Below are 12,266 nucleotides of genomic sequence, written 5' to 3'. Positions count from 1 at the left end.
AGCGTGGCTTTGGGGTCAGCCGCGTCAGGGGGGAACCTGCTTGCCCCGGCCGAGGCTGGATCTCCTACTGTGTCAGACAAAGGTCATAAAAATACTCCACAGGGTCACTGTCAACATGAAATGAAATCTTGAGAATAACTGAAAACTCTCAGTGCGGTGGGAAGATCAGCGGCAGCTATGCAGCCAGTGTCTTTAGCACACGGACACCGATGGCATCGCCACCTCTGCCCATGTCCAGCTCCCTCCTTCTGCCAGGGGAGGCATTTGAAATTCACGGACCAACATTTGAGACTTTTACTCTCCATCAAGGTCCCCGGTGCAGTGATCTGGCATTTGGCGGGGGCAGTGGGGATCGTGTGCCCCAAGCTGATGCCTGTGGGAGACTAGGAGCAATGAGTGGGCTGAGCTGACTGCACACCCCCACCCCCCACCTTGCAATGAGTGTTTCCAGGGAATTAGCACACTTGTGAATTTAGTCTCCGGAATGTCTTCCCTTAGCAGGTGTGAGGTCTACTGTGCCGCCATGGACGCCTTCCCAGGATCTCAAAACACGGTCTGCTCTTGTTCCTAAAAAGGAAAACACTCTCATCCCTCAAAACCAGGGAAGGGGGCCTTGCCTACGAGATATAACCTACACACCCCGTGCCAGCTTTCTCCCAAAAATACGCACACGTTTCCGCTGTGGTCTCTTCCTTTCCACGTATTCAAATGAGACATATGTTCCCTCCTCATTTGCAAAGTGAAGCCTCACCTCCACCTTATGTCTCAATCCTACCCCTTCGCCCCCCGACACCTGCTCCTTTCCCTGTGTTCACGAGGCCCAGCACGGAGCTTTTCTCTGAATCTGCTGACGCCCCTCCCCTCGGCCCAGCCATGCATAGGGCCCCGCCCAAGACAGTGCTGTCACCTGACCCTGCCCTTCCCACTCCTCTGGTCTCCTGGCGTTCATTCTTCACGCCAAGGCTCTGGGGGCCTTCCTGACATGGCTTCCTCACCCGATCCCACGTTCACTCGACACTAAGGCCTCCCCTCCATCCCGCAGCCCAGCTCTGCTCGGGCTCCACACCAGTGAGGTGCACTGGATGCCATCAGGCACAGTGTCTCCTCCCCTCTCACCCCCCTCCCAGCCTGCCCCCTCTCCTCCGCCTCTAAACCTGCTCTTCCTGCTCCCCGTTTTCCCGTCTGCTGCTTTTACCTCAATCTTCAGAGCCTCTCAGCTCCGCACACATCAGCCACGGGAGGAAAACGACCCCTTCGTGTACCCCTGGCTGGGTTTTGTTCCGTCCTCCCTCCGGTGGCAGCTTGTTAGTCACCCCAACATCCCAACAGCCTCTGGGGCGCGCACCTGGGCACGGGCTTTAGCGAGCAGCCCCGATAGGGAACAGAGCAGCCTGCTTTCACTCTGCTCTCCAAATCGGGGGAAGAGGTGACTTTTCATCAGACTCAGGGGTTCTTCTCAGGCGAGGCCATTTCCCTCCCCTGGAGCCACCAAGCCTGGGAAGGGCGAGGCTGGCAGGAAGGCTGGAGGGCTAAACCATTCCAGCAGGCCCCACACCATCTCCTCGAACAAACGCTGCTCTCAGGGAGCCCCAAGGGGAAGTGGAGGCCCTGCTTCTAATTAACCGTCCCAGGGAGATGGCAGTGGGGTCACTTCCTATTGCTGCTGTAACAAATGACTACACTCACCTAGTGCGGGGTTTGGTTGGGCCTCTGCTGAGAGCCTCCCAAGGGCAAAATAAAAAAAATCAAGGTGAAGGTGGGCGGGATCCTGCTCCTGACCGGGGGCCTGAAGAACCTGCCCCCAAGCTCCTCCAGGTCGTTCAGAGCTCAGTTCCTCGCGGGTGTGGGGCTGAGGGTCCCTCTTCCTTGCTGCCTGTAGGCCAGGAACCTCTACGTCCATGCTTCCCCCTCCTCCTTCAAGCCAGCAGTGGCCGAATCAGCCTCGCTCGTGCGGCCCACATCCCTGCCTTCTCCTGGTCCATCACTTCTGCCTCCAACTGAAGAAAGTTCTCTGCTTTTGAGGGCTCACGTGATCAGACTGGGCCCCTGGGTAATCCGGGATCATCTCCTAATGTCACGGTCAGCGACCTTCATCACATCTGCAAAGTCCCTTTTGCTGTGGGAGGTGAAGCCCTGACAGGTTCTAGGTGACACGATGCTCTCCTTGCCCCAGCTTTGGCCAGCTCTCTTCTCCAAGGGGCCTTGACCCTGGTCCCTACCCTCGCTGAGCCTACATTTCCCAGTTGCAGCGAGAATCCTGCTGAGCCAGCTGAGAGGGAATCCCCCACCCTTGTAATTTCCACCCACCGACCCCCTCCCTACCTCCTGTTCTTGGATTCAGAGTTGACTCATCTCCCTACCTTACTGCCAGTCCTGACGCCTGCTGTGAGAGTCCTGAGGGAAGTCTTCCTAACCATTTGAACAAGACTCCGAGTCACTCTTTTCTTTGCACGGGGGTTAGGAGCGGGTATCTTTTGGGGCCGGCCATTCTCCCTACCACTGTCTCCACCTTAAAGACTTGGAAAGAGGCTCCGTGGAGCAGAGTACCTATTCCAAGGACACAGCCAGTAACGACTAGAGGATTCAAACTCTGGCCCATCCGATCCTGCAGCCCTTGTCCATACACACAGTGTGTGTGCCAAGCCTGACACACCCTGACGTCCTCGACTACATTCTAAGGGGATGGGTGGGTGGTGGTAGCTCCTCTCCAGGTCTCACCTTGTCTCTTTCCTCAGCACTGCCTTTGTATTTGCTATGCTTTAGAAATCCCCCCTTCTAAATCCAGGAACCCCACGCTCACCCTTCATATATGTGCTAAGGCCTCCTTTTTTTTTTTTTTAAGAAATGTGCAACCCCCACCTACACACACACACACACACACACACACACACATCACTGAGCAACTGCTTCCAGTGGCAAAAAGCTAAAAGTGAGGTGCAGCTGGAAGTGAGTAGATGTATCAGATATGCTGTGTGTCCTGTGTTATGTAAATTGGAGTCTAAGCATGCAATTTTAATGCAAAACAACTGGGGGGGAAAAGGCTAAAAGCCACATTCCCCTGAAGCCTGTTCTTATGCTAAACTGCAAGTGTAATTATCAAAACTATTCAGCTCCCCTTAGAAACACTGTGTGGGAATAGGCACCTTACAGAGATCAGGCTGGGTGAGGGCATGGGGGCTGGGTGAGGGCATGGGGGCCGGCTTTCCCAGGCAGCTGAGGCTGCTTCCAGCAGATGAAAGTGAGAGGGGCGGGCAGGGGCAGCCTGCCACCGAGGACCCAGAAGGTCACCCAGGCCAGAGCCTTTCTCAGGAATCTCATGGATTCTGTGCTGTGAACTATAGTCAATGCCAAATAGGCAAACGCGCCTGGCACACACAGCACTCCCACTCCTTGGAAAGGACGCACCTGTTCCCGCTGGTTTTTTTTTCTCCGTTTAATGCAGTGAGACCTGTTGTGCATGGAGCCTCACAGACGCAACATATGTTGACCTTCCCACCCTGACTCCTCTTCCCGGTCTCTCGCTTTTGAGCACAGAGAGCAGATTCCACCGTCTGGGCCTTGTGGATGAGAAGCTGGATGAGTGTTCTTGCCTTGTTCCAAGTTTAACAGGAGGCAGGGCGGCAGGCACAGATGAGTAAATGCAAATGCATGGGAGCGCTCAGTGCCAGGGTGAAGAGGAGACCCACTGCTAGGGGCACAGAGCAGGGGGGGTGGGGTGGGGGCAACAGAGGAGCCAGGGAAGGCGTCCAAGTCCTGGGGTAGGCGCCCAGTGCTGTGCTCCTCAGCTTGGTGGGGAGGGGCTAGGTCGCTGGAGTCTGGACCATCAGGGCAGAGCCTCTGGACTGAAGGCTGGAGGGGTGGACAAGGCCAAGGAGGGGCCGAGCTGAGGAGCGTGGGCCTCGTCCTTAGGACAATAGCAGACAGTGGCGGCTGCCAGGCCTGGGAGGGTGGCCGAGACCTGCATCTCAGAGAGAGCACTTTGGCAGGCGTGTGGTGTGCGAGGAGAGCTCTGAGGGGAGAAGACGAGAGGCGGGGCCATTCAGGAGAGTATTGGGGATGAAGAGGGGAATGGATGTGAACAATGGTGGGGGGTCAGGTCTCGGGACTTGGTGAGCTGCCTGGCCCTCAGCATCCACTTGGTCGCTGAAGCAATTCCCTGGTGGCCTCCACCCTCCCAGCAACTGCTCCTTTCTCTGGCACCTCACCCTCAAGGACTCGCCACACCCTGGCGCGGAACCCACTTCACTCTCACACGCAGACTCCTCCATGTCTCATCACCATCTCTGCTTGCAGCTAAAGCATCATCGCCCTCCAACCCCATCAGACCCCTGATCATCACTCCCATCCTGCACAGACTCTCCCAAAAGCCTACCTTCGTGTCCTCAGGTGCCCGGTTACCCTCCCCCAAAGCACTGATGCCGTCCACACACTGGGTCCACCATGGGAAAAGCATTGCATTTCCTGGCACACGCAACGCTAAGAAAAAGAAAGCCCGGTGCTGGCACCGGCTGTAGCTTGTGGAATGCTGGGAGGGGAGAAGACCACGTGTCCCCGTGACAGCCGTCTGCACCGCCTTTTCTGTGATGGGGTGTAGACTGCTCTCCCCCAGCTGTGCAAAAGCCCCCACTGCCTCCCCATTTGAATCAGCCCCAGATAAGGCAGCCGACTTGGAAGCGACCACATGAGATCGCCAGTTGATCTGAGCAGATGTGTGTCAACATTGCTACACAGAGAAGGCACTGGTGGGCGGGACCGAATGTGCCATCATTAAAATAACGTGTTCTCTGAGTCCAAATGGGGCTGCCCCACGGAAGAAGGAACACACTCATGTTGTGAGGTTCAAAAGGGCACAAGCCCCGACAGACAAAAGAGAGGGAGGTGGGCTTGGACGTAGAAGAATTTTCTAGTGCTTCAACACAAAATTCTCAGCAACGGAACATGCTGAATTGTGAAGCGGCGACCGCGTCACCGTAGTAGCATCTGAGCAGAGATAGGACGACCGCTGGCTGTCAAAGTGTCACAGAAAGAATCCATTTGGCGGCTGGGACAAAAGGCTAGAGCTCGTCACTAAAGGCCGTGCTCCAATCATCAGGACATCGGCCAGCTCCGCCCAGAAAGAGGGAAATCTCATCCCCACTGAGAACAAGGGTGGACCTGTCTTTACTAGTAAGTCCTCCTGGGCCGGTGCCTGCAGATCTGACCCCAAGCCCCACCAGAGGTCCCCTCATGTTCCGGGACTGGGTCCAAGACGGGGAGTCAGTGTGGTTGGGGGTGTTGGGGTTTTCTGCTTTGTTGGCCAAGCTTCCAGTCTGGCCCCCGTGTGGCAGGAGACAGACTCTTCTGATGGATCTCCCCGCACTGCCCAGTTTGGGAGAACAGATGCGGTGGGTCAGGCCAACAGCCATAAATTCCCAGGGAATAACTCTTAGTGACTGAGGAAGATGCCATAAAACACTCTGGAGGCAGGGACAGGAGAAAACAATGGCAGAGGACAATGCACCAGATCACTGCTAAATGCCTGGCGAGCCCCATGCATCATTCTCCTGGCCTCTGCCCTGCTAGGGGAGCCCGTGCCACACACAGTGCCCGGTGCCCAGGGAGGAGACGGGCCCCCAGCACTACAGGACTCATCCTCTTCCCTTACTGAGTTACCGAGGCCTCCTTTGTGGCAGACACTATACTAAGCACTCAGACAGCTGTGAGCAAAGCAGACCCAAATCCCCGCCTGTGTGCAGCTCATATTCTAGTCATCTCTTAGGACTCCCTGCTGGAAGGAAGGAAGGGAAGCTAACATTTCTCGTGCCCGTGTGGTGTGGTGCCTGGGTTTTTATAGACTTACCTCAATAGATTTTCACAGTGACCCCAAGAAGCACCCCAACATTACGCTTTAAATACACAAGGAAACTGGAAGGCCACTAAGTGTCATCAACCAGATGGAATGGGCCTCCGACCGCTCTTTCTGCAAACCGCAGCCCTCACCACTGTGGCTACACCTGGCCCATAGCTGGCACAGTTTTGGAACCTTAACCCAGCCCCACCACCCCACCCCTTTTTCTGCACTGAAAGATAAGGACAAGCTGCCCCCAGAGTTTCTATCGCAATCACCCCAGAGCCTCCTCATTAACCCAGTGCTGAGTGCTATACGCCTAGAGCAGCCAACAGATGTGAGCCAGATGTTTCCAGTGTCACTGTCTATCCAGCTCTTCATTCTTTCTCTCCAGTCTCATTGCAACTCCAAATTCTCAAAGTTCCATGTTCCCAACTCATGCCTGCCTCTGGCCCTGGGCGTTCCTCTTTGGTTCTCCTGGCTATTGCATCTCCACTTCCCCCTCTGGGTCTGCCTGGTGGTCCCACGGAGCGAGTCCCCGATTGCCTCCACCCTCCCAGCAACCGCTCCCTTCTCTGGTGCCACACCTGGCCTTCCCCCAAAGGAGTAACTTAGTCCCCATTCCCTGACCCTTTTTCCCAGGCACATGTGGTCCCAGGACACACCTTCCCCACCCCAGCTCCAGGGCACAGAGGCAGTAACTCACCAAAGTTCTCCCCACCCCAGATGTCCATGTCCATGTCATACTTCCCCAGGAAATTGAACCAGGATTTGTCCATCACGAAGAGCCCTCCAGCTATGATGGGAGTCCTGTGCATAGAGGAGAAGATAGAGCATCAACTCTGGGAGGGGATCATTTGTTACATTCTTCTGCCCTAGCTGCCCAGAACTCCAGGTCATTTTCTTATCATTTTCGCTCCTCTTCGGGGAGGCCAATCTTTTCCATCTCACCTAACACACAAACTGGGGTTTTCCCTTCGATTATAAATCTCCTGACCTGGCAGACAGGCTAACTCACTCATCAGCACACCTGCCATGGGGGGACCAGGGCTCACAGACCCCCGGCTGCTCTGAGGGCCGCCTGCACGGGCCTCCCCCAGGCCCTGCCCAGCATGGCTCTCTGGGAAGCTCACTATTGGGTATGGGGGCCAGGGGCCACTAAACAGGCAGAGAAGGGCTGAGGTAGCAACTGTCAACAGCGCGTCCATTTCTTGAGACTGAGCTCCTCTCCCCTTTTTCCTTTTCCCCCTCTGTTACGGGTTGAGTTATGTCCCCCTAAAGATCGTGTTGGGGTCTTAACCTCAGTACCTCAGAAGGTAATCTTATTTGGAGAGAGGGTCTTTATAAAGGTAAGCAAGTTAAAAGGAAGTCATTAGGGTGGTCACAATGGGGCCTGGAAGAGAGAATGTAGATCAGGACAAAGTCTCCCTCGGCCGCACCAGCCACTGTCAGGTCCTCACACAAAACAGAGTAGGTGTGTTTGCTGATCAGCCACAGTGGCCAGGCCTCGGTGTCAGCCTCCACTTACTGCAATGGCTGACGCCACCTTCCTGGGCTTAATCCTGACATCCAAGACCTCGGCTCTCCTCCTGGCCCGAAGGCACCGTTTCTCCTGTCAGAGGCTCAGACAGGGACCTTTGGGACCCTCCTGTGCTTAGCAGGAAGCACAAGTACATCATGACATGTTTGTCGATGGACAACCTTGGGCATCTCCCCAGCAGAAGGTCTCCACCAGCCCCATCTCCTTAACAGAAGTTTCCATGAGGACAGAAACCTCCTAAAATGAGGGCAGAAGTGGCACTGGCCTGGCAAAGGGCTCTCTTGGTCTCTGCCCAATCTTTTGAGCATCCAATGCTGCACACCTCCCTCTGCCATGTGAGAGCAGGAAGGAGCAGGAGGGTATGAATCAGCCACCCACCCTGGCCCTGACTTACCTGATGGGCTCCGAGGGGTCCAGGCGCTGAGCCTTCTGTTCTGGGGAGAGCTGCTCCCATTGGAAGTGGAGGCTCCAGTCAAACCCTAAAACACAGCACCTTCTCGGTTGATCTGGTCTCTCTGGGGTACCTGCCGAGCTCGCTCATTCTGTCTCTGTTCTTGAAGGGCATGCATGTACCCGGTTTCCCAGGGAAGCTGGTCCCAGGGATACCAAGCCTCACCCCGCTGAGCAGAAGCAGAGACACCTCACCCCATTTCCCTTCTCTTTTTCCTGCCTCCTGCCTCTCTGCACCTTCTCTGCAGTTAGGGATGAAAGGGAGAGGGTACAGGGGGCGATGTAACAGAGCCTCAAGGGGCAAAGATGGTCAGCTATAGAATGTGGCCCTTGGCCAGGAGCCTCGGGAAGGTGGAACAGGAGGTTTGGAGGGGCCGAATCACCTAAAGTTGGTCTTGGGGTGGAGGCGGCACTATGTCTGGGTGTGAGGCCTGTGCTGGAGCAGAGCTTGGGGGCTGAGAGCGACCTGCCCCTCCCCTGTGGTAAGGGCCACCTGGGAGCTACTGACATTAGGGGATGCAGGGCTGGATGTTGCAGACAAGGAACGAGAAGGCAAGTTTTGCTCCCTCTCCCCCTGGACAGCAAAGACCGGGAGGAACCGAAAGTGCCCCCGGGAGAAGGCATCAGTGCACTCACCCCCCCTGAGCTCTGTGGCCGACTCGATGTAGCTGAAGGTGTCCAGGTTGATGATATCGATCACGGGGCACACCACCCGCGTGTAGTCCTGCCAAACAACAGACCTGCACTCAGTATGCGGTGTGGGGGGAATCAGGGAGCTTGGCAGGGCTCCCCCTGGCAGTGCCAGACTGGTTTGGGGGCCTTGACCAAACACTTTCCTCCCTGTGTCTCAATGATCTCATCTGTGAAATGGGGCACCGGACACTGTGACCTCTCTAGTTCCGATGCTGAAAGTGCCAAGACTCCTGGCACAGTGGCCACCCCAGCACAGTGGAGACAGACAAGGCGGAGGCTGGCTGAGAGGGCTGGGCACTGAGAAAGGGGACAACAGAGGGGGCTCCAGAAGTCCTTCACCATCAGGGGGCACTCAGGAGGCAGAGGACAGAGTCAGCTGGGAAGGTGACCTCAAGCCTGCAGCCCCAAGGAGCAGCCTCACCCCTGGGAACCTCCTGGAATTTTCAAATACTTTCGTTCTATGCCTATGTCTCTAGGCAAGTTGATGACTAGCGTTTCCAGAAATTCCTAACTTCAGTTGTTGCCTGTGATGCTCACGAATCTGTACCTCCAGCCCTGACTTCCCTCCTCGCCTCCAGACTCAGGTCTGGGGTGTGGGGAGCCACCACCATGTGGATTCCACACAGCCTTGCGGTGGTGGCTTCATCACCTCCCCCATTGCACTCCCTTCCCTCGGTTCCCTATTTCTGTCACAGGACCATCACATATCCCACTTCCTCCCCAGCACTAAACTAAGAAGCTTCATCTCTGCGCATCACCCAGACTGCTCCTCTGAATGACTCCTGCCTCTCCTTTATCCCCTCACACCTCCCCGCCCCCTCTCACCTTTCCCTTCCAGTCTACAGGCGGCTGTCAAAGTCGTGTTTCTCATATGCAAACCTCACTCTGCAGCTCAACAGCTAAAGATCTGTGCTGCCTGGAAGAGAAGGTTCAAACTCCTTAGCCTGGCATCCAGGACCATCAAAAACAGGCCTGCATCTACTTTTCCAGCCTCACTGCTTGCTACTGGCCCCAGGCCGCCCTGCCCACAGGCATCAAAGTCATCCAGAGGACAGTCTCAAAATCTGCAAGACAAATTCATTACCTCTCGGGGGCCGCCAAGGCATTGTATATATTTTAAATGTTCCCTAGTTCTGAGTGAACACCCGGTACCTGGTGTGCAGGAGGGGACGCTGGGCCCCGTGGGCGGTGAGCTAGCTGTGGGCAGGGAGAGTGGATGGCTAACTAGAGCCCAGCAGCCGAGGAGACCCAGACAGGACCACTTCTCCAATCCCCCGCACCCACACCCCTGGCTGGCACAGGTGGGAACCTCTGTTTCTCTTTGCAGCCATTTAATTTCCTGGTTCAATCTCTCTTCCAAATGAGGCTGTCTTCTTATTTTAAGGTCAGATTCACCAAGGGCCTGCTTCTACGTTCACAGATTTAATCTGGCCCTCAGCCTCCATGTGTGACTCATCCTGACAGTGACAAGGTGGCTCTGAGGCCAACTGGCCCACGTGGGAAAAATGCTCATTTCCAATGCATTGCTTCCACCTCTGGGATGTGCACAGATGCTTCCTTCATGGTCGACACAGCACCTGCCCAGCTGCCACAGTTCTGTGGGGCTCCTCGCAGGCCACTGTCATCATGCATCTGTGTGTATACACACACACACACACACACACACACACACACACACACACACAGAGCCGTCCACACCAATATCTACACACAGACACACCCCTAAAGACATTCTTGTGATTTGAATTCTTAAATGACCTTTTGTGAGGCTGATCAAACCCTCATTTTGCCTTTGCTTGCTGAGTTTTGGGGGGGTCTGCATCATCATCAAGCCCTGTATAGACCCTTGTACTGAACAATAAAGGACTAACCTTCCCCAAAGATATGCCTGGCCCTTGCCCAGAGCCTTTGAGGTAACTTCTAAGCCCTTGGGATGTCCTGCCTGTAAGAATATCTCTATTTGCTGGGAGCCTATGGGCTGCAACAGATAGGCTATGCTAACAATGTGATTTAGGATTAGCGCCTTGGCCATGTGGTCCCAACTCAACTTGACTTCTGGAGGTGCATGGACAGCATGGGGTTGATCAGCCATGTCTGTGTGACTGACCCCAAGAAAAACCCTGGACAACAAGGCTCAGGTGGGCTCCTTGTTTCGAAACACTCGATGCATGATGCCTGCTGGGAGAAGTAAGTGCTGTGTGTGCAGGAGGACTGGGACAGGGCAGCTGGAAGTTTGTGCCTGGAGCTCTCCGTGTGTACCTTTTCCCGTTGCTAATTTTAATCTCTATTCCAGTGATGGCGAACCTTTTGAGCTCGGCATGTCAGCATTTTGAAAAACCCTGACTTAACTCTGGTGCTGTGTCACATATAGAAATTTTTTGATATTTGCAACTATAGTAAAACAAAGAGTTATATTTTTGATATTTATTTTATATATTTAAATGCCATTTAACAAAGAAAAATCAACCAAAAAAATGAGTTCGCATGTCACCTCTGGCACGCGTGTCATAGGTTCGCCATCACTGCTATTCTTTTTTTAAAAATATATTTTATTGATTTTTTACAGAGAGGAATAAAGAGTTAGAAACATTGATGAGAGGGAAACATGGATCAGCTGCCTCCTGCACGCCCCCTACTGGGGATGTGCCCGCAACCAAGGTACATGCCCTTGACTGGAATCGAACCTGGGACCCTTTAGTCCACAGGCCGATGCTCTATCCACTGAGCCAAACCGGTTAGGGCTCTCTATTCTTTCACTGTAAGAACATGACTGTAACAGCTCTGTTATGTTTCAAGTCTTTCCAGGGAACTCTTGAACCTGAGGGTTCAGTATTTGGAAATTGAAATGCAAAAGGAAATGCTGTTTGCTTGCCTCATCCATGGGCTTCCCCAGAAGCCACCATGGGCTCTCTGCCCCCAGGGCTGGGACAGGCTCTCGTACACTCTCCCTATAAGTTCTGAGGGGTTCTGTCCCATTATTCCTGTTACAATTTGGTCACAGCCTCTGTTTAGAGTCATGGAGACGAGATAAGCAATGAGAGGTGTTTCAGGCTAAGTGGTGTGTGGAGCCATGACCTTGAGAAGGGGCGTCAGGAGACTATAAACGACCCATTGAAGCCAGGACACAAATCTCTCTGAGTGACCCTGGGAGGGGAGGTCGTATCTGCTCCGCTATTGTATTCCTCAGCCCCAGCCCAGAGCCTAGTGGGCAGCAGGTGTTCAATTGGTGTTGCTAAAAGAAGCTAATCATTAATTCCTGCCGAGGGCACTGTGTCAACGGCTGGCAGCAGCGAAGGTCGGTCAATTACAGCTGAGCAAGATGGCTTCTCCCCCATAGCTCCCCCTATAGGAGGAACTCTCTGTAAAGATACCCAGGCCCATCACCGGTCCCCACCTGCATGCCCCAGGAGGCTGTATCTTTATAGCCCACAGGTAGGTCCACAAGTAGGTCAAGCAGGCAGCTGGTGGAATCCCTGGTAGACCCAGAACCATAGCTCCTGTCTGTCCTCCCCCCGCCCCCCCCACACACACACTCAAATCCAAGCCCAAGCCCCACCCCTCCACTGGGAGCCAATGGCCATCAATCATTACTGCAGTCATACCTCTCATTTCTGCATTTCATGTAGTAAAATTACATTTCATGTAATAAAACCACACTGTGAATGGGAGATCAAAAAACTCCTGGAGACTCATTCGCTGGTTTCCTCAACCAGCATTACTGAGCACCCACTGTAGTTTAGGAGCAATAAGACCTCA

At 54.4% G+C, this 12,266-nt stretch overlaps 1 protein-coding gene across 1 annotated transcript in view; it reads right to left on the bottom strand.

The window, feature by feature from the left end:
• GALNT14 (polypeptide N-acetylgalactosaminyltransferase 14) overlaps positions 1-12,266 on the bottom strand; it is a 179,656-nt gene that overhangs the window by 18,226 nt on the left and 149,164 nt on the right. Inside the window, exons 7-9 of the mRNA XM_006767571.2 lie at positions 8,454-8,541; positions 7,762-7,846; positions 6,534-6,637 (exon numbers count right to left, since the gene is read on the bottom strand). Coding sequence (XP_006767634.1) covers positions 6,534-6,637; positions 7,762-7,846; positions 8,454-8,541 — 277 coding nt within the window. The remainder of the gene's footprint in view (positions 1-6,533; positions 6,638-7,761; positions 7,847-8,453; positions 8,542-12,266) is intronic.

This window comes from Myotis davidii, unplaced genomic scaffold (genome assembly GCF_000327345.1).
Source record: "Myotis davidii unplaced genomic scaffold, ASM32734v1 scaffold238, whole genome shotgun sequence".
NCBI lineage: Eukaryota > Metazoa > Chordata > Mammalia > Chiroptera > Vespertilionidae > Myotis > Myotis davidii.
This window is presented reverse-complemented; position numbering and strand designations above follow the sequence as displayed.